This window comes from Hoplias malabaricus, chromosome 6 (genome assembly GCF_029633855.1).
Source record: "Hoplias malabaricus isolate fHopMal1 chromosome 6, fHopMal1.hap1, whole genome shotgun sequence".
Taxonomy (NCBI): Eukaryota; Metazoa; Chordata; class Actinopteri; order Characiformes; family Erythrinidae; genus Hoplias; species Hoplias malabaricus.
The window spans coordinates 38980398-39007474 of NC_089805.1; the positions used below are offsets into that span (position 1 = coordinate 38980398).

The following is a 27077-nucleotide window of genomic DNA, read 5'->3' on the forward strand; positions in this document are numbered from 1 at the left end:
ATAAAATATATAGTGATGACATTACACTACATTATTAATTTAATGATATCACATGAAAACTTTATACTACACCAGCAGATTACATACGCTACCTACATTATCACATCACACGATGTAAATTAATTTCAAGAGATATTTCAGGGCTGGAGCTAAGATTTTTACACCTCAATACTGACTCCAGTATCAAAATCCATATATGCAAATAAAGTTTAAAATTCCTCATTTATTAAGATTTTATCTATGAATACAAATATACATGTATATAAATCACAGTAACACAACCAATAGGCACATTCTTAAACATTAGAATACATGGATCAAGACGTCTGTGGGCTCATGTTCCCAGAACAAGTACAGTCCAAAAACGATGGTGGATGCTTACTGTACAATTAATCCTAAGCAGAGGCTCACAGAGGAACATGTCCTAAGAGAGACATCATGCACAGTAAAGGCCAGTCTTCTCTGGAATCTGTGTGACACCTCTGGCAACCAAACTCTGAATAAAACCTGTTATTGACATCGTCCTTGTTTTTAATCAAGTCACTCAAAGTTTTAGGAGAAGATGATAAAATAATCAAGATTTAAAAGTGCAGTATATTCCCCAGTGGTCACTTGTGTATCGGCCACAGTCCAGTTTCTCCATTCCAACCAAGGCCATATATTCAGGAGCCAATCTAGGCCCTGCTTCAGTGGGCCTGAGGTAAATACGGTCAAAGCGACACCTACTGACATAAGATACAGTCTTATTGCTGTTTGTTTTGGTGTCCCACGTGTATCTGCAGTGCTCCTGTTTGCCAAGTTCCTCCCACACATCAGTCACACCAGCCGGCAAACCACCCACCTTAGACACCTACTCAGACATGGAACAAAATAACAAAAAAGACAGACACCTGTTGGTTTATAGAGCAGATTCCCATGCACAGATCTAAATCTACACATGGATTAGTATTCCAGTTGTTACTGTCTACCAGGGCTGTGCAAAATTCAGAGTTTAATTAAATTCAATGAAATAATCTGAATTTGATTGACATGCACCCTACAGGATGTTGAATTGGAATTACAGGAAGTGGAATTGAATTCATTGCAATTCAGAGAAATTAATTTAATGGAATTCCAGGTCTACTTTGTGCAATTCCAATTTGAATTGCAATTCTGCTTCCTGTTTGCAATCTCAATTCAAATTCAGATTCAAATTAACTGGAATTTAGGGGTCATTCTCAATTCAATTCAACCCTGCCGTCTACCGTTAACAACCATGAAAAACTATAAACTGAAATCATCTTTAAGTCTACAGGAGTTTAATTTAATACAATTAAAAATATATAAATACACATTTTTTAAAATTATATAAATTGAATGTTTTCATGCAAGTGTCATTCTGTTGGTGGAAGCTAAAACACTTAGCAGTACATTTGAGAAAGTGACAAATATTTTTTCATGTCAATACTCTTAAATATAGAAGCTCGTCAGTCTCAGGAAATGTAGAAAGTTGTCAGAAGTATTCAAAATTACCTCAGAGTCTCTAAGATTGGTGTCACCTCCAAAAATAACAGTCACGTTATCAGGCACCTCTTTTATCTTCTGGAACACTATCTTCAGCTGTTTCATCCTCTCTGCAGCCTGGTCTTTACAGCTCTCCAAGTGTGAGGTCATTAAAAACAATTCTTTACCTAAAAAAGTCACCTGTGTAGTACAGAACTTTGGTCAGACACTATTTGAACTGGACAGATTCAAACGCTGATGACACTTCATCCTAGTTGCTGAAACAGCTTTAGAAAACTGTCTGCAAAATATAACACAGAAAAAAATTAAGATGAAACCCTACCTGGGCGCACAAAAGATTTCTCATCATTTGTGTCGTGGAGAAAGGAAAGATTTCACTCTTTTGTAGTTTCACCCTTGATTTTTTCAGCATCAGAGCAGTGAAATATCCATCTTCGTTTCCTTCACACACAAGAAACATTTAATTTTCATCAGATAAGTGCTTCTACACTTTGTAAGCAAAGATCTGTCACTTACCTTCAATAAAGATGTAGCTGACGGCACGTTTTTTGACATACTGAGCATATGAAGGGATGAGTTCTTGCAAGAAAACAACATCTGGTGTGTATCTGCACAAAAGACCAGAACTAATCTAAACAACCTGGGCAACACATTTTATTAGACATAACAACGTGCTGTTAAATTTGAGATTTACTCCAGCAGACTCACAGGGCCAAATATGAACAGAGTCCTCTAGCACGTTCTGCGAGACTTAATGAGTCCAAGCCATCCACGTTCCAGGAGATCAGAGAGAGCTTGCTGTCATCTTCACCATCATTACTAGCTTTAGAACTACTACTGATGCTGCTGGAGCAGGCAGGCTCATCCTCAGTTAAATCTACACTGAAATTGTAAAATGAAGTGCAGCAGTGGAATGCAATGCAATATTACAAAATATAAGACTTATTAAAGAGTGTGGGCAAGTAAAGTGAAAGACTTACATCAGGGACACAACTACACCTAATTATAATTGTTTTTCTGCCACAAGATTAAAACCAGAGGATAAATATAACTCTGTTCTATCTTAATAAAGAACAGAGCCCTTTATGTTGCGATCAAATGTATCACAGTTATTATAATATAATGTTATATTACCCACATTTCTAAAAATGTGTACTCACACCCTTACTTAGATACACGTAGATATATTGTACATTCAACAGCAGTTATATTTTACCATGGAATGTTGTCAGAATTCATCCTCCTCTTTGTCTCTGAAGCATCATCAGTCTTCTCTGGATCACCTGCTTCTTTTCTCTTAGTCAATGTTTTCTTTCTCTCCCCTTCCGTTTCCTCAACATCAAACACAGACTCCATATCTGCCTCGAAGAAAGAGTTCAGGGCTCTCTGAAATAAAGGGAAATAAACTAGGTTTCAGGATGAACTGTACACAGGGACTTGAGTGTAATGGGGCATCATCTTTTCCAACATTTCTTCATAATAAAAATGTATTGTCATTCTCTACACTGTCAGGCTGCAGAACTCATGGGCCAGGTCTATGCAAAGTGGTCCCCAGTGTGCACTGCAGACCAGCTAAGAGGCTGTTCCTTCTCGCTCTGTGTGGAACTTACTCATGTTAAACCCCACCCCACCCCCCCATTTCTGTGATGTCTGGTGATGTGCTAGGGCTTCTCTATACCTTAGGTAATTCTGTTGTATATCAGATTGTTTGCGCCTGTCAGTAGCCTTTTGGAACAATGGCAAAGCACAATTTGTCCATGTATTTTGCAAGTAATGCATTACCAGTTTAAAATAAATATTATTTTAAATTGTTCATTAATTACACTAAAATCTGAAATGAAAGGATCTTATTGGTCTAAGAATCTAAAAGATAATCTCGTCCTTGTTACATTATCATAGGTACAGTCAAAATGTCATAGAATTCATTGCTTATTTAGGACTCATTTGTCTTACACACGAATAATAGGTTATTAATGTTGTTGTTAATCTATATGAATATTTCTAATGTAATTTTTATGTATAAAGGTTTACTTTGATTCAAAAATTCACCGGTGATGTGTTTAAAAAATGTGGTTAGCTCCAGGACATTGTGCTAACATTAGTTCTATCTGAAAGCAGAGCTGTAGTTCCCAGTGTTTCAGCACAGACTTGAGCACCGCTGCAAAACAACCCCCTGTAGGACGGACTATGACTTCTTTGGCTGCAGCACTGAATGATGGACAGATAACTCTGGCTGCTGATTGGATAAATAAAGGTAACGACCAATGAAAAGCACGTTCTCTGTGAAGCCCTCGCTCCGGCTAAGTGTACATTCACATTAGCCGGCAACAAGTCACTTACGTCGCCCCAAGTTTGTCTCTTGTGGGTGTGTCGAGGCTGCTCGCTTTGTTGAGGGGGAGTGTGTGAATTTTGTGACCCTGTGTCTACGATTTGTTAAAAAAAGCTTCTTGCAGCCAACCAATCTATCTCCAAGACCATGCAAGTCGATCTCAATAAATCATGGCTGCTTCAGTATTGGCGTTTAAGTTACTACAGCTACGTCATTCTAGTTCAACCGCCTAAATAAAAGGTAGGATATTTGGGAAGGCTAAAAGAAGTATATTAGTAAATGCTCCCAATAGAAGTATAAGCAAGAGATATGGACTGCCTAAATCCCCTTATGAGGGCAAAGAGAAGGTAATTAAAGGTAATTTCAGTGAATACATTGAGCGCTGAAGCACATAACAGTAAGCTAAGATTGAATAATGCACCGGAGGGAAAAAAATGGGAGATATCCCATGAAAAGCACAAGAAAACATATGGGTCCGAGCACGCGCAGAGCTGCTGTAGGATAGTTATCAATAGGTAGCACAGGCCTCAGGCCCCAAGTACCACTCTTCCTCTCCTTTCCTGCCTTTCATACTGTTAACTCTTCTAACACTGCTGATATCATTACACCCTCTAAGACTACATCCTGCTCTCTTGATCAACTTTTGCTTCTTGGTCAGGTTCCCTCACCCTTCAAGATTGCTGCAGTTACCCCCATACTAAAAGAAAAAAAAACCTTGTCTGGACCCATCAGATTTAAATAATTACCGTCCAATCCTTCTAACCTTCCCTTCCTAGCTAAAGCTCTTGGACAAACTGTTGCCAATCAGCTACAGAAGTACAGAAGTCTGGTTTCCATCCATTCCACAGCACCGAAACAGCTTTAGTCAAAGTTGCAAATGATCTGCTTTTATCCACAGATGCAGGTGCTCTTAGCATAATTTTACTGTTCTTTGACACAGTGTTTCACTCTACACTTCTGTCAAAGCTGCATGATCTGGGCATCAAGGGCACTGCCCTGGATTTGTTTATATCATACCTAACGAACAGAAAGCGATTTGTCACCCTTTCTGGTCACTCAGGGAGTTCCACAGGGATCAGTCCTTGGACCTCTCTTGTTTATCATATATATTCTTCCACCTGGACATATACGGTGCCACTTCAAACTTGACTTTCACTGTTATGCAGATGACACCCATATCTACCTCAAGGACTTAAAAATGCCATGTTGTCCTTGCCTTCTTTGCCGTAGACGCCACAACATTTATATTGAGTTTGTCTCCCTCTGCTGACTTTTGGACAGGCTTTGCCCTTAACGGTTGGAGTTTTTGTGGGGATTTAGAGGCATTCAACATTGCAAACAATACTGAGGTCAGGTACAGATCTTAGAAGATTAGTTGAGGATCAAAGACTACACTCAAACTCATCCGAAATGTAGAGAAAACTGCTCCAAAGGAGTTACACTTCTCTAGCCAACGCTTAGCAGTGAGCATGGTGAACTTGTGAACAGTCTGCATAAGCTGCCCAAGAGAGTCCAATTTTATTCAGTGTATTTCAATGGAGTTCACACAAGCTTTATTTACACTAAATTAATTAATTATATGGACTGTTTACAAACATTTGCACGTACACATTTCAGGCGAATGTAACGTTACTAACCTCCATGTCCCAATCGTTTTCAGAGAGATAACACTGCGCCACAGCGCTGTCTGACTCAGTGATAGCAGTAAATTCATCACACAGTCGCAGCCTTTCCTGCTCTAAATTCTCCAGCTCTGTTTTATCGGACATTGTTAATCTCTGAATTTATTAATCACAGTTCACCATCTGCATCAAAACGGCGGGATTGTGTTCAACCTGGTGCCTGAGCGAAAACTCTCCGGGTGGAACTCCAGTCTCTATTGCGGGAGTTCAATCAATTGACTCGGCTCAGTTGAAGAGCCGACTCGTTCGGTTCCTCATTCTCTAACGTTTCGCAAACAGATATAATTTTAGGCGTAATATAGAGTCGAATCAGAACGTTGGAGTCACGTGTCGGTATCGATTCCCAAAAAACCCGGAGTGGTTCTTCTTAAATAAAACTGAGGCTGCGTTGGAAATGGCATACTGAAAGAGTACCATCTAGGTTCGCTGAGAATAAATGTAATAAAAGAAATACCTGAGTCGAAACCATAAATGACGTCACTACTATCTTTTAATCGTGAGCATTTGGGCGGCACAGATTGTGCGCAAGTTTCCCTGGACAGTTGCTGTGAACTGGTTTTGCGCAAATTGTGCGCAGTTGGTCCTCACTGAGTGGTGGATGTTGCTCGGAGACGATGCGGATTAAGGTTAGCTGGATCGCTAATGTAGCCGCCTACCGTTGGATAAACTGGGGAGAGAAGCTAGCGTCTCTTATTTACCATAAAACAGAGTGAAATAAGGTATTTTGTCTATACATTAGAACTGAAATAGGCACCGCCGCGTTGGTTAAAAATAACGAGATATTGTGAAGGACTGTGAAAAACCGAAAACCGACACGGAGCTGAAGTTGGCTTCTGGCTTTGCCCGGTTCTTAATGGAATTCACTGTTCTACCTTAAACGGCAGTGGAAATAACGCGCCATTTAAGGTGGAACGGATAATCCGAATAACAATATAAATCTTATTGAAACGTCTCTAATGTAAATTGTCTTAGACTCATTTTACAGTGACTGTATCAACGCTGTGTAGCTTTTAAAACCCGAAGTGTTTTCTATAGATTGGAGGTCAGTAACGATAGCTTCTTTTCACTCCTTTTGCAGTTAATCCAGTGTGATTCTTACTAAGCTATCGTTATTTCTGAAGGCAGTGCTCTACGTGTATCGTGTGTGTTTACTCAGCACAAAATTGCTAGCGTACTTCTCTTCCTCTCAGATTTAATCACTCCCTCCATCTCCGTCCCTCATTTAAACCCGGGATTATATATATTTTATATCGTGAGTGTGTTTAGTTCTGTGTTAATGTAAGAGTCACTTTATACTTCTTAGGCCTCTTTTTCTCAAGGTGATTTAAACTAATTTCATTCCTCTTTACAGTAAGGAGTCCATGGAGGAGACGGGGACTATTGAGGTTACTGTTAAAACTCTGGACTCTCAGAGCAGAACCTACACCGTCAGAGGCGAGGTGAGATTAATAATATATTCATCTTCTGTAACCACTTGATCTTGATTAGGGAGACGGTGGGTCTGACAGTGGCTGCACAGAAAAATTGATAACAACGCAGGAACACACCCTGGACCCCAGTCCATCACAGGGCATCAGACACCCATCAGGTTTCTCACATCTGTGGGCAATTTCATACAATCAGTCCACCTACCAATATGTGTTTTTGGATTGTGGAAGGACACTGAGCACCTGGAGGCAATCCACAAAGACATGGGTAGAACACCCCAGATTTCTCACAGACAGTGATTTGAGACAAGGGTCAAACCCAGTACCCAGAGGTTCTGAAGCTGCTTGACAGAGACACTAGCTGTTGCTACACTGTAACACCTGGTTTATAATGTGGTCTTTTATTGACATACCTTTTAATATGGATGGTCAATACACACACACAGTGCACTAGTATTGCAGATCACAATTCTGGGTGCAGTTAATTTTATTCAGTCTTTCACATATAGGTATACTAATCTAAATAGATTAGTATACCTATATGATCAATGGTAGATCAATGGTATAATGATGCATAGGATATCGTTTATCACAATTGCTCATTTTATCATTATATAGTTCACTGCTTTGTGCACTTTTTTTTTTAATAATCTATTTGCATGTAGTAATGCTTTCAAATATTGCGTAACTTAATACAGAAAAGCTTAAACTCAACAAATTTCTGATGTCTTCACAAAGGAGGATGACAGTGGCGACAATGTTTAATATTCTTTACCCATCTTTAGTGGACAGTGAAGGAGTTTAAGGAGCACATTGCCTCCTCAGTTGAGATCCCAGTGGATAAGCAGAGGCTGATTTACCAGGGCAGAGTGCTGCAGGATGAGAGGACACTGACAGAATATAGTAAGTACTGCGCATGGCAAACTCTTCACTAAACTGCAGTATCATCTGATGGTATCAGGTCTTATGAGAAATTCTGTAGAATCAAAACCACCTCAAGGGAAATCTGAATACGTAAATATTTGCATTGTGTGAAGAGGGATATAATTACTGTCATTTTCAGTATACTAGGCTGTAGTTCAAAATGAACCTTTGTAAATAATCTGGGTGATTCAAATGAACACTATGACACAGATGGTTATACAGTGAGAAGTATTTGTTAGGTTCCACTTCTGTCAATATATATATATATATATATATATGTGGTAAAAGGTTGCTAATGTACAATCCATGGTATTCTAGTCCAGAGAATCTCTGATACCACACAACATTTAGTAGATTAAGTCCTACACAACACCGTTCTCCAATTTTATTAATGTTCTCCTCTCTTGGTCTTGCTAAGATGTTGATGGTAAGGTTATTCATCTGGTGGAGCGGGCCCCACCTCAGACTACTCAGTCTGGCACTGGTGGAGGTGCAGTTCCTGGCTCTTCAGGTGGAGCAGAGGGAGGCTCTAGCTCTTCTCACTCCTCTACATCCACTTCTCAAGGAGCTCCACACGACCGCAATGGAAACAGCTATGTCATGTTGGGCACCTTTAACCTCCCTGTTAACATCATGGATCCCCAACAGATACAGGTTATCACCTTTTATAGTCTGAGTTTTTTCACGAGTTTGTAAATGAAAGTTGCTAGTGGGTTATTCTCAGAGTTGTCCAAGGTTGGAAAGCATTTGTATAAAATATTAATATTGATAAAGCTGATAGGTGTTTGTTTGATGGTAATTTGTTCTTGAAAAAGTTTCAGTGGATTTTATACTGTTCATATTGATCATCAGAACTATATTGTATTATATTAAAAATTAAGAAAAACATTGTCAAGCCTTATTGTGTATGTAAATGCTACTACCTGTATTATTATAATATATAAATAATGCTTCTGTGATCTACTAGATGTCTGTGCAGCAGATGATGGCTGGTGTTGGGGAGGCTGGTAGAAATGCCAGAGTCAGCACCAGCACTGGGGTGAGCATTATATCAACTATGAAACTGTAGCTTGTAGTACTGTGGTAACCTACAATCACACACACAATGATTTAAAGTTGTTTTTGTGCATGTTCATTTGTTAGTAAACTTGTTGTAATGTGTAATATTTCTCTTTTACAGAGCAATGGATCAGTGGATGTTCACATCAACTTGGACCAGTCAGTGCAGAGTGAACCAAGGATAAGGCTCCAGTTGGCTGAAAGCCTGTTGCGAGAGACCCAGACTTTAATACACAGACTCGAGGTATGATAAACACTTGACCACCTGTATTACCCATAAATCCATTTTAAATAATTATTTGAATTTGTTTCTGTTAATTCTTGATAAGTTTGCAGTACATATATATTGTTTCAGGGTCAGCCAAGTGAAGCATCTACTCAGCAAGGTGCTGCACAATCATCATCGACACCCTCCTCTTCTTCAGCACAGCCAATGGACACTTCCCCACCTCCAGGCCCTGCATCTTCTTCTTCCACAACTGCTTCCACACAAACAGAAGGACCTCCTCACTCTGGACCCAAGTAGAAAAAACCTTTTTATGAACTTCACTTTTAAATCTGATAGATGGTACTTTTGTTTATATTTTGCAATGTAATGTGTTTTACAATGAAATTGTTAAATAATTGTACAGTAATTATTTTACATATAATAGAGCAATACATGCATGCTGTTGTTATCCTGTGATTAAAAAAAATAAACACACATGTATTAGCATATCTGTCTCTGCCCTCAGTCACCCAAGCCCTTTGGAGTTGGTGGAAGTTCTCTCAGAGGTGCGGAGAGTGGAAGAGAGACTTAGACCATTCATGGAGAGAACTCACTCCATCCTGGGAGCAGCTAGTTTAGCTGATTACAACAACAATGTATGTGTTACACGTCCTTCTTTACATTAATGTTGTTTGGGTCAATGGAATGCCAATATGCAAAATGACTAATGACTATATTAAAATAGACTGTTTAATGCAGGCATATCTATTTTGTTCTGTAATAGACACAGGAGCGTGAAGAAGACCAACGCACTCTTAATATGGTTGGAGAATCCCTTCGTCTCCTTGGCAACACCTTGGTTGCTTTGAGTGATCTCCGTTGCAATTTGGCTGCTCAACCTCCACGCCATCTACATGTGGTTCGACCTATGTCCCACTACACCTCTCCTCTTCTGCTTCCGAGTGGACTTCCTCATATGCCAATACCTGTGAGCTATTACTTAGTTGCCAAAATTCACACCAAATGAGTGAATCATCATTTTTAAACGGACACCATTTGGCTTGTATAAAGCATGGCTGAATTCTCATAGTCCATCTATTTATAATTCTTGAATGCCCATGTAGGCCAGGTCGGTATTGACCAGGTTATTCAAGATTAATTAGGTATTCCTTAAACCGTTCTTTTGGACCCTTCTTTCAATTCCATATTTTTGCTCTAAGACCCTAACATAATAGACTACTGCAAACATATAGAAATGTTGATTGTGCCCCAAAGAATGTGCCTAGAAACACTGGATTTGTATGTTAATGCTTCACTCCACTGTTTCTTACAAAGAGAATTTGAAGCTTTTGTGCTGTGTTGCATGGGTGATAACAGCTTCTTGACAACAAAACAAATATGTGCCAAAAAAGGGGAAGTAGCTGCACTTTGTAGAGCAGAAGATTTATTTCTCAAGTTCATCATTTTGCCAGAATTAGACATTAAAATATATTCAGACGTAACCAGAAAAAAAACCAAATGCCCACTGTGTGTATACAACAAGGTTATACTTTTCTTGGTTTAGGCCAGTGTTTTAAACGAATCAAGAACTTAATCAGGCAGCTTTGTTCCTGTTAAAACAAGTTATGGTCATTTTAATGTTTTTTTGTGATGCTATTATATAAATGTGACTGAACTATAATTAAATAACTTGTCCTCAACAGATGAACATTGGCACTACTGTTACCATGACATCTAATGGCAGACAGGGAGGTGAAGGTCAGCCTCCAACCTCTCATTCATCTGGCCAAGAGGATCAGGGTCATACACAAGCACCGCCCTCTCCACCCATTGGAGCTAATCAGCAGCCTGGTCAGGGAACTCCTCGGGTGATCAGAATCACTCACCAGACCATGGAGCCTGTGGTCATGATGCAGATGAACTTGGACGGTATGTCAGTTGCAGCTTTGTTGTGGCACCTTTAGTTTGCACCCCAGTGTTTTTAGGAATGTGTCTGAGTCCAGCTGTCCATTCCTGGTCTGTGAGAACCTCTATTCAATATACACAAAAGATATATAGCATGTGTTACACATTTGGCCTCCTTGAGCAGACTCTCTAGAGAGAGGAATGCTCTCAGACCTGGACTGGGGGCAGTAGTGAAATGCTAGCCACTGATCTGTGCATTTTTGTGCAACAGATTCAGGCAGTGGAGTTCAGGCCCCAGGCCAACAGAATCCCAACGCTACTGGACAGACTGGTTAGTGTCCACTGTTCCTCAAAGTGAATATATCAAGTGCAAATGTGCTGACATGAACAGACTTTAATGCAGCATTCTTTGGGGAATGTGATCACAATTATGGCTTTCTTCCAAGAATCCCTTTATGCCTGTGGTTATATTAGTAATAACATGTAGAAATATCATAGTAATATCATGTAGAAATGTATCATAGCAAGTAGCATTTCTGAGCTATTTATTGTTAGTACTTTTCTTTTAATGCTTCTCCTCCTTTGCCAAAAGGAACCACTCCACCCATCCACATCCCAGGCCTGCCTCCTGAGTTTATGCAGGCCATTGTGCATCAGATCTCTCAGCAGGCTGCTGCCATGGCTACTGCAGCATCAGCCGGACACCATGGGCAACAGACAAGTTCTCCAGGCACAACTGATCCGAGTGGAGAAGCCCCAGCCGCTCCGCCCCCACCACAAGCCAGGGTCGTTATTACTCGGCCATCCTTCTCCCCTCGCATTCCCCAGCCTGCTGGCACTAGAGGAACTACCATCAACCTGCGGGCAACAGTTCCCCCAACAGCCGGTCAGCAGCCTGGGCAGGTGAGACCCGATGTATACTGTTTATATACATTTTGTTTTGTCACTGTGTGTGTAGATGTTCATTTGCAGTGTAGCACTAAAGTAGGCGGATTCTTTTTATCTCTATTTTTCATATATCTTTCTTCACACACAATTTTCTCATTCTGTCACTAGGGCCACCCCGGGGCTCCCTCTCCTCTCACTCAGATGGTGAGTGGTTTGGTTGGGCAGCTGCTAATGCCGATGCACACAGGTGAGAGGTGCTCTATAAACTCCTATATAGGATTCTTTAATGTACTTCTTACTGATTATTAAAGCCACCAGTATCATCACTTATGGAAATCCATAAGTCAGTCAGTTGTAAAGATTATTCCATGTATGGATTTAGCACTTTACACCAAACTAATTTACCATTCTTCTTCTTACACATTTACCGACTTGGGCAGGATTTGCATGTGGTGCATTAAACTAACTGAAACATTTTCTTCCTAGGGGATCAAATATCCACCACTTCTTCATCCCACTCTTTCTCTTTCTCTACCTCGTCATCCACCTCTGCATTTCCCTCCTCAAATGCTCCTCCTTCTACAGCCAACACATCTGGTCAGACATCCACTCACACCACCAGCACAGCCTCCGTGGGTCAGGCACAGGAAGGAGGCACGGAGGGGAACCTAAGTCATATCCTAGGATCCCTCCTGGGAGGTGCAGCTGGCGTAGGTGGAAATGTCTCTGGAAGTCCACCCTCCATCACAGTGACTGTGCCTGGAGTGCCTGCCTTCATACAGGGCTTGTCTGATTTTATTCAGGTCTGTGATGTTGTCCCCTAAATGCTTGAATTTTTATGTAAGCGTGAGTTGCAACATATATATATATCAAAGTTGTTGGGTTTTTTTTCATTACATTTATCTATTTTTCTTCCCAGACCAATCAGCCTGTGTTCCCTCCTCCAAACCAGCAGCCTCAGCCTCCTTCTTCTACTCCACCTGGCCCCACACCATCTCCCCCAAACCCTCCCCAGGCCCCTAGTACAGGAGGGGAGACACTGAGCCCTGAACTGTTCACGGGTATTGTGCAAGGTGTCCTTTCCACCATGATGGGCTCTTTGGGGGCTGGACAGGGCAACAGTGAGAGCATTGCCCAGTTCATCCAGAGGCTATCCCAGACCAGCAACCTCTTCACCCCTGGTGCTGGGGATGCAGTTGGTAAGTTCTTATGAATTCTGGCTTTGAGAGTCTTGTGGTTCAAGTTTATTCAAGTATAACTTTTTTTTTTTTTTTTTTTCATGAAATGCACATTATGAACAAAAATAATTTGGGACCAATTTTTTATTTTGGCGCTAAGGAACTCTTTTATGTTTTTCGTTTCTCCGTGGCAGGTTTCTTTGGAGACCTGTTGTCTCTGGTCTGTCAGAGTTTCTCCATGGTGGACATGGTGTTGCTGCTGCATGGTAATCCTCAACCTTTGAGTCGTATCCAGCCCGAACTTACCACCTTCTTCAGAGAACACTATCTCCAGGGCCAAGAGCCCACTGATGCCAACATTTCTGTAAGTCTGTTCAGTCAACACACACACGTCCTTTTAATTGTGACCTTTCAGTATGTTCCATCCTTTTGGTTAAGTAGCTTGTTTATTAATCAAAACCAAATGCCCAAAGGCTAGGACACAACAGTCAACATAACAAAAGAATACTCAGAAATCAGCCCTACGTATGAACATCCTTGAATGCTTTTACAGATGACAGATTCAGAATCACTTCATACTCCAGAATATATACAATTCAGAATCTTACTTATAGTAAGTGATAACACATACCAAAACTACTGGACCTTTTATCTTTTGCACCCCTCTAGACTGCTGCGGAAGATCTCATCAATGGCCTGGAGGAGTATATTGCTGAGAGCTTTGTAAGTCTGTGTACAACACCCATCTGTATAGTCAAGTCAAACCATGTTCACAGTAACCCTGATGTTTTCTGTCACCTATTTCTTTCAGGCTACAGTTACAGTACGAGAGGGAGTGGATATCATCCAGACTAACATGTCCTTTCTTAGACAACAGTTCACACAGATGGCCACACACATACTTCGTTGTACAGGTACACACTATTAACAGATATTTATATGTACCAAACACTTGTTTTGGATTCCTGTATTTTGAGTTTGAATGCCTAATATTTCTTTTTCCAGATCATACCTTTGGCCCTCGATTGCTGTTTCTGTGCACTCAGGGTCTATTTGAATGCCTCGCTCTCAATCTGTACTGTTTAAGAGGCGAGCAGAGGGCTCTAACTGCAGTCATCAACCACCGCATTGTTAGTTCACACTTTTTACACACTCTTTAGAAAAGTTTGAATGTAGACAAGAGACATAAGTTTGAACAGATTATTAAGGAAAGCATTTGCTGACAATTAGCTAAGTTAATTTTTGTGGAGTGCAGTTTTGCTTTAAACTGAAAATGTTGATTAATGTCCTCTTTTGGATGTTTGCTTGTACAGAGGAGAATGTCAGCAGAGGTGAATCCTAGTCTAGTGAACTGGCTGACAAGCATGATGTCTATGAGACTGCATGTGATCTTGGACCATAATCCTGTCACAGAGAACCAGATCCAGCATTACGTTATCTACACACAGGTAGTTTAACATGAATGCTTCCATCTAAAATCAAACAAATTCTGTAGGGTTTTTTTTTTTTTTTTACACATTATTTTCTTAATATATTTTTGTTGTCATTGCTGATTTCTAGCCTGACTCTGCTGTGAGGGTTGAGTCAGATACTCAAGCGGTCCAGCAAACAGAGAGCCAGAGTGTGGAGGTGAGGACATAAATGTTAAGAGCTCTCATTTGACTAGTAGAACTTTTTAAGTGGAATATGTGTTTATAAATTGCCTGCTGTACAGCTAAATGAATTTGTCATAACGACACAATGTTTCTACGTGGTGCACAGTTTTAATTAAGGACATTTGCTTGGGCATCTTTACTTTATCTACTGAATACATATTGTTGAAGGAAACTGTGACATGAAAATGTTAGGTTACCTATTACCTAAATGTTACCTAAATGACTGCATTGTTAATTGCCAAAAAATATTATTATTATTATTTCTTCTTCTGCTACATTTAATGTACTAATATTTTATTTTAATATGTTGTCGCTATTTAGATAAATTATATATAATTATTTAAATTATCATATCAGAATACATTTTATAATTTAGTAGATATATATTTGTTCTGAATGTACATGCACTTTTTAGTTAATTTATTGTAAAAAGTATGAGACTGCCTAGTGTTATTTCCTCTTTGCAAGATTATGAGCTTAAATGAATTCTGTACAATGCTACTATAGAGCCTGGTATCTGTTATGGCATTTGCTGGATAAGCTCAGTTCTGGATGTCATACACTCTTGCTCTGTGAAACCATTTTATGTTACGAGCTCACATCTGGATGTCAGATGCTGTTGTGCCTTTAAAAACACTGATCTCGGATCATGTGTCGTCAATCTATGCACATTTGTAAATGCATGAATGTAAATCCAGTTCAGAGTTGCCATCTTACTTTACCATCTGGAGTTGAAGCCATGCTCACTATGAAAAGTTGGATCAATATGGGAGAATATGTTGTATTTAAAAAGTGATGTGTAATTGTAACCTGTAGATGGAAGAAGGTCTGTCTCCTGCTCCTGCCACCACTGCAGAGGAAGCCATGGCATCTTCAGCTGAGAGTGCTGAGAGCGGAGAAGCAGCTGCAGATGTCTCCTCCCCTCACGGGCCATCATCAGTTGAGACGCGAGGACAGGCTGGGGTAGCTGCTGCTGGGAGAGAGGAGTCTGGTGCGGAGGCTGAGCCATGGGCAGCGTCAGTGCCACCTGTATGTTTGTCACTGATTTATTTCTCCTTAAATACCTGAGTGGAATTGTCCTATCAAATGTTTTATAATTGTGGCTCTTGGTTTGTTTAGGACAGAATTAATTTCTGTTTTGCAGGAGTGGGTGCCCATCATTAGGCATGACATGCTGTCTCAGAGGAAAATGAAGGCTCAGCCTCCACTGTCTGATGCTTATCTTCAAGGAATGCCAGCCAAAAGGAGGAAGGTTGGTGCTTGTTTATCTGTAATATGTAATCTTTATAGAAGGGTGAGATAATCATATAAAGGAATGCATAATCTGATACTGAAATATTATGTTTCCTCTTTTTGTAAGACCGCTCAAGGTGAGGGACCACACCTCTCTCTCTCTGAAGCAGTGAATCGTGCTGCCAGAACAGTCGGGGTTCATCCTGTCACTAACCCAGACATCCTGCAGGGAGAGCTGGAAACACCAGAGTTACAGGAGGCCTACACACAACAGGTGACCGCATGTTCGATTTAGTTTTACCTCTACTTTGCTTTCTGAATTCCTTTTGTGGCACTTTTATACATGCTCACACCATGATTTTGTCTTAAGATTTTATCAGTTTTTAAATGCATGTTGATTTTATCATTTAGGTGTGGCCTATGTCATTTTACCACAGGATATCAGTAATGTTTATGATGGATTTCCAATGGATACAAAATCTTATTGTAAATAACAGAGATAGGAGTGGCTGCACAATTTATGCTTTGCAGTCACACCAACGAATACACTCAATATATAGTTTTTAGACTGTCCAAACCAAAAATATCCAGTCCTCCATGACTTTACCTTCTAGTTCTTTATAACAGACAATGGGTGAGATTATGGCAAAAAAAACCTTTACTCACATTCTTAACACAACTGTTATAAATAATTTAAAAGGGAAGTCTGTGATTGCAGGGAAACTGAGCACATTCTGGTTTGTTCTTAAATTCAGAAGGTGGTTAGAAAAGAGGCCTTAGGTCTGAAAATCGTTGGTTCAATTTCCACGACCAGCAGGAAAATTGGGGGAGGTGGGAGTGAAAGAGCAGCACAGTCCTCCTCCTGCAATCCACAGCTGAGGTGCCCTTGAGCAAGGCACCAAACCCACAACTGCTCCCCGGGGGTGGCTGCCTGCCGCTCTGGGTGTGTGGTTATAGCCACTATTGTGTGTGTGTTCACTGCCACACTTGAGTTAAATGCGGAAGACACATTTTGTTGTATGTTGTGTAATGACAAATAATTGCATATAAAAAGTAGCCCTGGATCTTTTAATTTGGAACGGTATGTTTAAAGAAATAAACAACAGTTGTTTGTACATGGCTGAAGTATATAGAGGACAATGTATAAATAAATTTTTCATTTAAAATCTTGAACATCGCCCTTAATGTTAGTAAATTATGAATCAGATACACATTCCATGGAGGCTGCTACTGTGAACAAAAATGTCCCTATAGCTGCCAGAATGTTCCCTCCTCTAAGTGATCCTTTATATTGTTTTGTGGATTTGTGTGTGGTGTGTTGTTCCAGGCCTGAGGTTTGCCACTTGTTTAAACAGCTTTTCTGATTTGTGCCGTATATTCCACAACTAAATGCCTCCTGCACCTCCATTTTTGAGAAACCCAGTAAAAAAAATATACAGGGGTTAGACAATGAAACTGAAACACCTGTCACTTTAGTGTGGGAGGTTTCATGGCTAAATTGGAGCACCCTGGTGGCCAATCTTCATTAACTGCACATTGCACCAGTAAGACTGGTGATCTGCATCCAATGGTTCAAACATTGTGTCCTGCAGGCGGTGCCGTGTATCAGGACAACAATGCACCAATACACACAGCAAGACTGGTGAAAGACTGGTTTGATGAACATGAAAGTGAAGTTGAACATCTCCCATGGCCTGCACAGTCACCAGATCTAAATATTATTGAGACACTTTGGGGTGTTTTGGAGGAGCGAGTCAGGAAACGTTTTCCTCCACCAGCATCACGTAGAGACCTGGCCACTATCCTGCAAGAAGAATGGCTTAAAATCCCTCTGACCACTGTGCAGGACTTGTATATGTCATTCCCAAGACGAACTGACGCTGTATTGGCCGCAAAAGGAGGCCCTACACCGTACTAATAAATTACTGTGGTCTAAAACCAGGTGTTTCAGTTTCATTGTCCAACCCCTGAGTGTGTGTGTAAATATGTGTATATATATGTCAATATGCACTGGATTAATATAACCTGGGTTTATTTTTACTGCTTATTATACAGTAGGTAAATGGCTCTGGAACCTTTCCTGAAATGGGAGCCTACACACTCTTGATTACTGAAATGGTCTATTCAGACAGGACTAGTAATTGGGTAATGTAATTTCCACAAGTAAAACTAATAGGGTCTGTACAAGGCTTTAGTCATTGGGGGAATAATCTACATCTCTGTACCTTATTCAGGATACATTCAGGATAAACCCTTTTCATTTTTTTACAGCTTCCTAAAGATTTGTTAGAACCTTCTGAAGTAGAGTACCATCATCCTATTGGAATCCGTTTATGCATGAAAACAGTATTTCCATTCCTTTGAACATCCTTGTTTCTGTTGGAGTTACTAAAAACATTTGTTTCTTCTCTAATATCCCTTGAAGGTAAAGAATGACCTGAAAAAACGGGTTAATGAAGATCCAGACTACAACTCTCAACGTTTTCCAAATGCACACAAGGCTTTCACTGATAACTCCTAACCTCTGGCCTCCAATTTGCACATCAATACAAATTCAAGTTGTCCAAGAATTTCTTAGTGACTCTTCATATAGTGAGAGAGCAAAGCAGACATGCAACAGTGGAACTGATTTCTGCTGCGGTGGGGATTTCTCCACATACTCTTCATTTAGTGTTCAATAGCCTCTTGCCCGTTTGTCATGAACAGTACATAATCATTTCTGTAGACCATGTCTTTGGGACCAGATGTCTCACCTCCCATTTGGATTCATGTAAATCTCGAAGGCTTCCTTTGTAATGTCTGTTGTAAATTAGTTGTATATTGTTGTAATTATTTGATTTTAATAGTGGCAATAATAGCAGCTACAATAAAATATTACTATCATGCATACTTGAAGTACAAATGCCCTTTGTCTAATCCAGGATAAACAGTATTGATCTGAGGAGGTCCAAGTGTTCAAAACTAGGTTAGGTTTTAAGACACTGTAAATAATAGTTCTACCTAGAGCTGTGATTTAACTATGGCTCCCAAGTGTAACTCTCTCTATTACTCTGTCACTCCATGCTTCACACTCTATATTCGGCAAATACTGCTTAACTTTTTTATAATTTAAAAATATTTAAGTATTTGTTGCTTGTGAATGCGGCTGCTCTGCAATAAAATCAGTCCTGAACTTCACCTGTGCCTGAAGGTCCATTCATAAGTATAATTATAAATTTGCCTGAAAAATATTTAGCTTTAACCCCTGCATGTATTTCTCTGCACTCTATATAACTCAGAAATAAAATTCTAGCTAAACACACACTTGAAGTTGCTTACAGCCATTTGTTTTCTATCACCATGGCTCTGAAAATTGTTTGCAGAAACAAATCACACAATATATACAAATACCCACATTATCTGCTTAGTCCAATAATGTAGATGTGTTTATAAATCTGTGAAATATGTTCTGAGCAGGAAAACCACCAAATAAAAAATCTGAACAGCAGTGGGCATACTTCCTGCTGTGTTACTCATGACAGAAAATGTGGTAAACAGTGTTTGAGTATGCTTTATTACCCATAGATAGATATAATAGATTTGGTTTACAGACAGCAAATAAATAAGCAACACAGCACCAGACCAAGCATACAGCTGAATTTGTCCGTTTTAAATGGATGCCACTTTTACTGAATGATTTTAACAGAAGTCAGCAACTGTTCTTTCCTTGTTACTGGTTTAAAAGTGCAAGAAGCAGGAAAACAATTGACTAGACACATAGCACAGGATGTTATTCTCTGCCTACTTACTGTATTATGTGCACATGTAATTTGTACGTGTTTACACTGTTCATCACAAAACTAGCCTTTAACTAAATACCAAACAATAAAAACATATGCTGATAAATACCTGTATTGCAATTACTGGGGGAAAACTACAATGAACTGTTATATTTGTGCCACCTTCACAGTGTTGAATGATTATAGGCAAGGTATATCTTAGGTGAATCATGTGTCTGAACAGAAACTTTATAAATGAACAAATTTAGTTAAAAGCAAACGCTTAAAGGAAAAACAAGAACCAATCTTTGTCCAGACGAGGTCTTAAACCCTGTCAAACTCAGGCTACTTTGGTATCAATTCAGTGCATAAACCACCCCCAAATGTGTTATTCCTCTATTAACATTCTTGCCATGGCATCTGGTGAAAACTGTAAATAAACAAAGATCACAGAAGGTGGTCACTATGGTACAGTGCTAAACAGCTCTAAAAAACACTGTAATAAGACCAATAAAATGTCAACATATCTTTAAATGATTAAGCAGGTGACTGTAACCCTTAAATCTGAACTAAATTCAATCCAAATTAGCATTGTTTGGCTCTCAAACAGTGATGAACAGAAACAGATTCAGACAGAAAATGCATCTCCATTTGCTATGTACAGCAGGACATTACACAGGGCAAAATGAGCTTAAAGCACTACATAAGTATTAACTCGTATAGTACTTTTGTACTTCAATTATAGCTGCACTCTTGGCTGTTTTGTGCGTAAAAATGGTTTACACTTCACTGTACAGCAAGATTATAAGGCATACATAAGCACTTCATGAACAAACATCCAAATGTTAATATAGTTTTGTCAGTTGTCATAAAAGACTTATATAGGTGCCATGTCGCCTTAAAATGCTGCTTCTCAAAGTGTAACTGGAAAAAAAAATGACTTCCATTCAGTAATAAAATAAGTAACAAGGTGATTTTAAACCATTCGAGCCAATTTGAAAAAAAACATTTAGCATCCTCAGCTTAAGCAAGTAAAAAAACAAACCTTTTTAAGGCTATAGTTTGCTATATGTCTGCATCTCTTTACCAGTGATACTGAACTACCTTTCATCCCAAAGCATATTATCCACAGCGGAATTGGAGTGAACGTTTCCTCATTACCACAAATCACATACACACTTCAGAGGCATCCTTGATGCTGGTAGCAGGGATTTCCAGAGCAGCATCCACAGACATTGCGTGGCATGTACCATACAAAAAAGAGGAATACAGTTAATCATATTTTATGGATCTAGTATTTTTAATTTGCTCAAACTAGCTCGTTTCCAAACTTGTTGCAGGAAGTCAAGGCGGGACACAGGTCTGTGATGGCTGAAGTTTGATGTATACATGCCAGATGATATTAATGTATGTTCATTGCAGCGTATTAGATGTTTTATTGGAAAGGGTTTTGTTTAGGCATTTGTTACAGACCTGTTTCTCGCTTTAACGTTTCACTGGATGTGGTCTGGTCGGCTAATTCACTTAATGGACGCAAGATATCTGAGATCTTCCTGATCTTAGACACACATTCAAAGCTCTGAAGACCATGGTAGTGTTTAAATATTACAGTAAATTATGGAAGCAAATGGGGAAAAAGGGAAAAGGCCAATCGTTAAGTAATAATTTCCAATACTCACTGCAGGGTAATGAAAGTTGTTCTGTTGGAATCGGCTGACATTTTGCTACTATAGAGCTTTGGGCTGAGACTTAGCACAGTATCTCTTAACAGATTAGACACGTAAGAGACTGGACAATGATATGGTTCAACTCCTAGATTGTTACCCCTGTAAACAGTACTGCTCATATCCTTGGTTATGGACTTCTTGTATTTCCTTCTTTTTCATTTTTTTCTGTAAAACCTTAACATTTCAATCTCTTTTTCACAACAGAATCACGTGCTCCTTTACCCCCCCACACACACACACCCACATAGTGCCTTTTCTGTGCTATGTTTAGTCTCGACCATGTCTGAAGGAAGAGAGGAAGAGTGGCAGTAGATTAAGTGCAGGTCGATGTTCCTGAATTCCCAGAGCCACTAGGGCCCCTGCCAGCAGTGAAGTCACTTTGGGCAGCACAGGTGGCTGAACTTGCATTAGCTGAATGATTTAAAAAAGAGCCAGCATCCCATGAGTCAGCATCCCAGCCCAGATTTGCCATGACATTACAAGTTAAGAAAAATCCAATACAGTTTAGATTAACAGAACAGCCGTTCACAAAACACAGACTTCAAATTACTTTAAAATCAACCAACAATTAATTATTCTTATGTAAAAATTAATAAACATTATATACACACCAACATCTATCATTTAAACATGAATACATTTCAAGCAGAAGCAGGAAGCTCTCACCTTTTCAACTTTATGACAATGTATACGCCCATCTGAGCCCAGGTAGAAAGTAGAGAGTGCATCATAAGTCCTGAAAAAGAAAAATAATAAAAAGGTTTGTTGACAAATTCTGGGGTTCTAACAAACTTCTTCAGTGATTTTTATTTTGATTAAACTTTATATACTTTCTAAGAAAATTCACAGGCAGCAACAGATTTAAAAACAAGAACCCAACACAAGAAAGTACATTAGAAAACTGGGAACATCATGGGCCAAACATTACCTGTAAAGCTGGGTCTTGTCTTTTTTGTAGAATCGAAACAGAAGATTGTGGAAAGGCAGTCCTCTGACCCTCCAGCGTGCTTTGATAGAGCAATCCTCTGGGTGCTTTGTTAGCTTCAGCACTTCCAGCCGTGCCTCTGCATAATAGCACAGACACAGCAATCGCCAGAGCATCAGGGTCATCTGGTACGCCACTCTGCCTCTGAAGAGGGAGAGAGAGGATACAGTTATTCCTGTACTCACTGCAAATATTACAACAGAATAAGTTTCATCTTTTAAAGCATGTTATGCATGTGCCACTTCACAGATTCTAAATAATTTGCTAGTATGGGCCACGCACATAAAGTCTGAAATGGGAAGGGGAGCGCATCAAATTTGGGCTGGAGTTCAGGGCCATTTGAGAATGTGGAGCCAAGCGAGTTGTCTGTCATGGAGATGACATAAATTTGCAGGGTATATATAGGCCTGAGGAGAGGAGTTCGGGCATGGTTCAGCTCCCAAAATTCAGCTATTACATAACGCCAATTAGAGAGACACTAGAAAACTGTAGATATGTTAAGAAATATTAGAGATATCCAACGCAATAGACAGAGCCATACAAGATTCTAAAATGGCTTTAATGACCTGTCATGTTAAGCAGGAGCACACCTGATTCTACTTGTCTCATCATCTAATCTCAGTCTCTAAACAGTTTTACAGAGCGTGCTCCTCTTGAGTATATTTTTATAATGTGTTATTGATCATTATAACTCAGTACATTAACAATCCTCATTTATATCTGATAAAACATAACATTAACAACAACAATAATAATAATAAAAATAACCACACCTAGTCTTGGTGTTGAGAAGACCATTGATGAACACAACATCATTGGAATAAATGCTGTAGTCATGATTCTTCACAAAAAAGCTAGGAAGCTGAAACACATTTAAAGCAGTACATTAGAGACAAGACCAAAATAAAGCTAAAACCTGAAGATGAGAGGCCTTTTCTAAAATATTACCTCAATCCTAAGCTTCTCATACATCAGGGCTAGTTTTTCTTCATTCTCCATGTCCCTCTCACTGGGACCTCTCTCCATATTCTCTGTCTCAGCGTAACAGCAGAGAGAGATGGAGGCAGGTGTAGAGGCACATGCTTCATGTCCAATTCTCATCCGAACTCCAACCTCAGACACAGGCTCCATCCCAGGGCAGTGAAAGCAAAAGAACTGAGAGCCCAAAATAAACGGAGCTGGGCATCCTTCATTCTCAAACAAACTCCGGAATGAGCCTCTCTCCCTCAGCTCCCACTCGGGCATTCTCTCAGTTCCTGACATTCCAATAATGCTAATGTCATCGTCTCTCCTCCCGTCAACGGTGGTCAAAGGAAACACAAACTCAGCGGGCCTGTTGGCTACCAAAGTCAGAATGTCGCCCAACTTGACTTGTCCAAACAGTGGAACTTCCACCAGGGTACGCTGCCCGTTTGTCTCACTGGGTTTCAGCAGCACGCACAGGCAAAGGGTCTCCTCGAGTTCCTCCTCTAGATTGTTTGCTCTGTCTCTCTGAGGCTGGCAGGCATGGTGGAAAGGATGAGATAGGGACGGCTTTTTAACAGTCTGATAACGTAGGCTGTTCGGGGGAGCCAAAGCCCACGAAGCACTGCTAAGGACTCTGCAGGTGCCATTCAACTGAGAGTCCAGTGTCTGCAAAGGAGAAAGAAAATGTGGCTAGATTACAGACTTACGTACCTGAACAGAACCAAACACGTAAACAAAGTGATTCAGAGTTATTTGATGTTAAGTGCTGCACTGCAAAGAACCTTATCAAACTTGAATTTATTTACAGTAGTAAAGATAAGAAGCCAGTGACTAAAATGCAAAGCAAATATGACCAATTTGTTTGCTGTCCAGTGCAGTGAGCCTACACACAGTATTACTCAATTTAACAGAACATTCTGAGTAAGATTTTGCCGTACAGTGCCCTACTTGTTTAGTAAAAAGTATGTTTTGCCTTAAAAGTTCATAAAAGAGATATTACTTTCCTGTAATATCTCCTTGATGAACCTCTGAGAAGCATTAAAACATCTTTTTCATACCTGCCATACACTCCAATTCTGTTTCCTTAATGGCTGCAACCTGCCATGGCTTCTGATGCAGCCCACCCAGAAAGAGGCACCCCCTCTGCAAACAGCCATTCAGCTCAAGGTGCTGTGGAACCTTCTGAATTTACAATATCAGCAAACTCGCATAATTAAGTCAATCAGAGGTGAGGTTTATTTTTCCATCCAGCGGCACATCCTAATCTCAGTCCAGTTCTCCTCAGTGCATTGAAAGGCTTTGGAAAGAAAACAAAGAGAAATTGATCTCAATCCTTCTTCTATTATGTACCACAAAGAAAAACATGAGGGATGCACCGATATGAAATGATGAGGCCAACGCAAATGTATGCAAACATTTTATATAATTGAACAAGCATAACTACTGATGCTGATATAATAAATAAACATTCCTTATGGTGGGAGATGGTGGAAGATGGGCCTGTGTTGACCTGAATATAACCTGAAAAATATATAAATTCTGGAGGCCTACACAAAACATACATTGCCACAGTATCCCTATGTCAATTAAATACTCTCCTCCGGGTGACTGTCTGTGAGGAGTGTGGTGTGTTCTCCCTGTGTCTGCATGGGTTTCCTCCGGGTGACTGTCTGTGAGGAGTGTGGTGTGTTCTCCCTGTGTCTGCATGGGTTTCCTCCGGGTGACTGTCTGTGAGGAGTGTTCTCCCTGTGTCTGCGTGGGTTTCCTCCGGGTGACTGTCTGTGGGGAGTTTGGTGTGTTCTCCTTGTGTCTGCATGGGTTTCCTCCCACGGTCCAAAACCACACATTTGTAGGTGGATTGGTGACTCAAAAGTGTCTGTAGGTGTAAGTGAATGTGTGTTGCCCTAAGACAGACTGGCACCCCCTCCAGGATGTGTTCCCACCTAGCCCCCAGTGATTTCAGGTAGGCTCCAGACCCACCACGACACTGAACTGGATAAATTGTTACAGATAATGAATGAATGAATGAACGTGCATCTTCCAGGCCTGAGGTCTTCAGATTTTTCTTTGAACTAACCACACCACCATTTGAATGTTATGACCTAATCAGAGCATTAACAAAAATGTTCAAAAGCACCAAATCTTCCCAAATGTCTGGAGCTCTCCTAAAGCTGGTCCCTTTCCACTTTCTGCTTTCCTGTGAAGACTGTAATATTACAAACTGTGTGTGTGAGTGAACATTTGTTCTCACAGTGAAAGCACTTTAAAGCACCTGAATTCACTCATTATAAAGGGCGAATAAAAATCATTGAAGGAATGTTTAAGTTGAGGGAAAAGCTTAACGTCTGTTTGTGAAAGTATTTGACCTGTGGGGCTGTTAAAAGCCTTAAAAGTTGTGTTTCGAGCTGTGGCTGGGTGGGTGGCGATAGAGATGAGGACAAATTTTATATTGATAGACATGTGCGTACTGAATGAATGCCAAAGTGCAAAGTTAGATTTAAGCCACTTTTAATGCGTACGTTTTTTTAACTGGAATAAACGTTTAAATATTCCAGACAGTGATCTACATTAGGCAGAAAGGGGGCTGTAATATCACGCGATTTCTGACCAATCTTTATCCTTTAGGGAACATATTTCAGATAAAAACATAAAACAGTCGCCTGCTTGTTGTAACTGACTGAAACTGAGCCTTTAATAAACTAACTCTGCGGTCTGCACCCAAGTCCACCAGCTCTACAGTTACCGGCTAACAGCTAACGCTCTCACTCTCCCAGTAAACAGCAAACACAGACCTGCTCTCGGGGGTCGGGGAGGGGACTCCGGCTCCGTGTGGGTCTGCTCGTGTACGCCTGGTCACAGTAAAAGTGCTCCGCGCTGCGAATGTTACAATATTTTAATGTTGAAGACGCAAAGCTCCGCTAATGTCTCACTCCTTTAATGCCCTTCACTGCGCCGCCACTGCGCATGCGCACTGAGAATATCGCCCACTCCAAACACTTCAGAATAAAAGCAGCTTTTTGACAACGCATTTCAACAGGATTCTTTTTGTTTTTGTTGTTGTTGTTGTTGTTGTTGTTGTTGTTGTTGTTGTTGTTGTTTTTTATGCATTTAAGATTTGGGGGATATTCCACAAAACAATAGTTATTATCTAAACCAGAAAATCAAAAGTGTCCATTAGGAGTCATTAGATTGACAACAGATATCAAAAGTAATATTTAAAACTTATTAAACTATTATGTTTTATTAAACCAAATACTGATTTTCAAGAAAATATAGTTTTAAAAAAGCCTTTGCTCTAGAAAAGAGAGTCTACATCACAAAAGTACGGGTTAAAATATGACATCAGCTCTAATCAGCTAATTAACTCAAAACACCTGCAAAGGCTTTTAAATGGTCTCTCAGTCTAGTTCTGTAGGCTTCACAATCATGGGGAAGACTGTGGACCTGACAGTTGTCCAAAAGAAGACCACTGACACCTTACACAAGCAGAGCAAGACACAAAAGTTCATTGCCAAAAAGGCTGACTGTTCACAGAGCTGTGTCCAAGCACATTAATAGAGAGGCAAAGGGAAGGGAAAGATGTGGCAGAAAAAAAGTGTACAATAAATAACCACACCCTGGAGAGGATTGTGAAACAAAAACCATTAAAA

The 27077-nt window shown here is 40.0% G+C and overlaps 3 protein-coding genes across 8 annotated transcripts; 1 reads left to right on the plus strand and 2 right to left on the minus strand.

Annotated features, from left to right (window-relative positions):
* Positions 1 to 206: 206 nt before the first annotated feature.
* Positions 207 to 6054, minus strand: tdp2b (tyrosyl-DNA phosphodiesterase 2b). The gene is made up of 7 exons (XM_066675591.1): positions 5470 to 6054; positions 2720 to 2889; positions 2212 to 2385; positions 2020 to 2111; positions 1826 to 1944; positions 1513 to 1683; positions 207 to 850 (listed from the first exon to the last, which is right to left on the minus strand). Exons 1-7 carry the CDS (start codon positions 5599 to 5601, stop codon positions 575 to 577), a joined length of 1134 nt encoding a protein of 377 aa, XP_066531688.1. The 5' UTR covers positions 5602 to 6054; the 3' UTR covers positions 207 to 574.
* On the plus strand, positions 6002 to 19321 carry bag6l (BCL2 associated athanogene 6, like). 6 transcript variants are annotated; one of them, XM_066675584.1, is made up of 25 exons: positions 6002 to 6140; positions 6866 to 6953; positions 7727 to 7844; positions 8284 to 8519; positions 8833 to 8904; positions 9046 to 9168; positions 9280 to 9446; positions 9659 to 9788; positions 9917 to 10120; positions 10836 to 11061; positions 11309 to 11368; positions 11630 to 11940; positions 12094 to 12172; positions 12412 to 12728; positions 12845 to 13124; positions 13298 to 13467; positions 13773 to 13826; positions 13915 to 14017; positions 14109 to 14233; positions 14417 to 14551; positions 14664 to 14732; positions 15575 to 15787; positions 15903 to 16010; positions 16119 to 16265; positions 16747 to 17642. In XM_066675584.1, exons 2-25 carry the CDS (start codon positions 6876 to 6878, stop codon positions 16879 to 16881), a joined length of 3660 nt encoding a protein of 1219 aa, XP_066531681.1. In that variant the 5' UTR covers positions 6002 to 6140; positions 6866 to 6875; the 3' UTR covers positions 16882 to 17642. The 6 variants fall into 6 exon arrangements, with proteins under 6 accessions (XP_066531681.1, XP_066531683.1, XP_066531685.1 ...); XM_066675586.1 differs by lacking the exon at positions 16747 to 17642 and adding an exon at positions 18417 to 19319 and having other exon boundaries at positions 6101 to 6233; XM_066675588.1 differs by having other exon boundaries at positions 6101 to 6233; positions 12511 to 12728; positions 16747 to 17643.
* A 66-nt stretch (positions 19322 to 19387) lies between these two features.
* On the minus strand, positions 19388 to 26402 carry c6h6orf136 (chromosome 6 C6orf136 homolog). Its single transcript, XM_066675590.1, has 7 exons — positions 26220 to 26402; positions 24486 to 24724; positions 23410 to 24093; positions 23235 to 23323; positions 22405 to 22605; positions 22143 to 22212; positions 19388 to 21887 (listed from the first exon to the last, which is right to left on the minus strand). The coding sequence occupies exons 2-7, from the start codon at positions 24582 to 24584 to the stop codon at positions 21744 to 21746; spliced, it is 1287 nt and encodes a 428-aa protein (XP_066531687.1). The 5' UTR covers positions 24585 to 24724; positions 26220 to 26402; the 3' UTR covers positions 19388 to 21743.
* Positions 26403 to 27077: the final 675 nt, after the last annotated feature.

Bases quoted from the DNA above. Each gene is read 5' to 3' on its own strand.
- tdp2b (XM_066675591.1), bottom strand. From the start codon at position 5,601: ATGTCCGATAAAACAGAGCTGGAGAATTTAGAGCAGGAAAGGCTGCGA. The intron at 1,945-2,019 runs GTAAGTGACAGA...TTGTGTGTGAAG, and splicing joins CAGCTACATCTTTATTGAAG to GAAACGAAGATGGATATTTC. The intron at 1,684-1,825 runs GTAGGGTTTCAT...TGTACTACACAG, and splicing joins GAAATCTTTTGTGCGCCCAG to GTGACTTTTTTAGGTAAAGA.
- bag6l (XM_066675584.1), top strand. From the start codon at position 6,876: ATGGAGGAGACGGGGACTATTGAGGTTACTGTTAAAACTCTGGACTCT. The intron at 8,520-8,832 runs GTTATCACCTTT...GTGATCTACTAG, and splicing joins TGGATCCCCAACAGATACAG to ATGTCTGTGCAGCAGATGAT. The intron at 13,125-13,297 runs GTAAGTTCTTAT...TCTCCGTGGCAG, and splicing joins TGGTGCTGGGGATGCAGTTG to GTTTCTTTGGAGACCTGTTG.
- c6h6orf136 (XM_066675590.1), bottom strand. From the start codon at position 24,584: ATGGCTGTTTGCAGAGGGGGTGCCTCTTTCTGGGTGGGCTGCATCAGA. The intron at 22,606-23,234 runs GTGTGGTTATTT...CTCCCTCTTCAG, and splicing joins CTTCTCAACACCAAGACTAG to AGGCAGAGTGGCGTACCAGA. The intron at 22,213-22,404 runs GTAATGTTTGGC...TTTCTTTTTCAG, and splicing joins GACAAGACCCAGCTTTACAG to GACTTATGATGCACTCTCTA.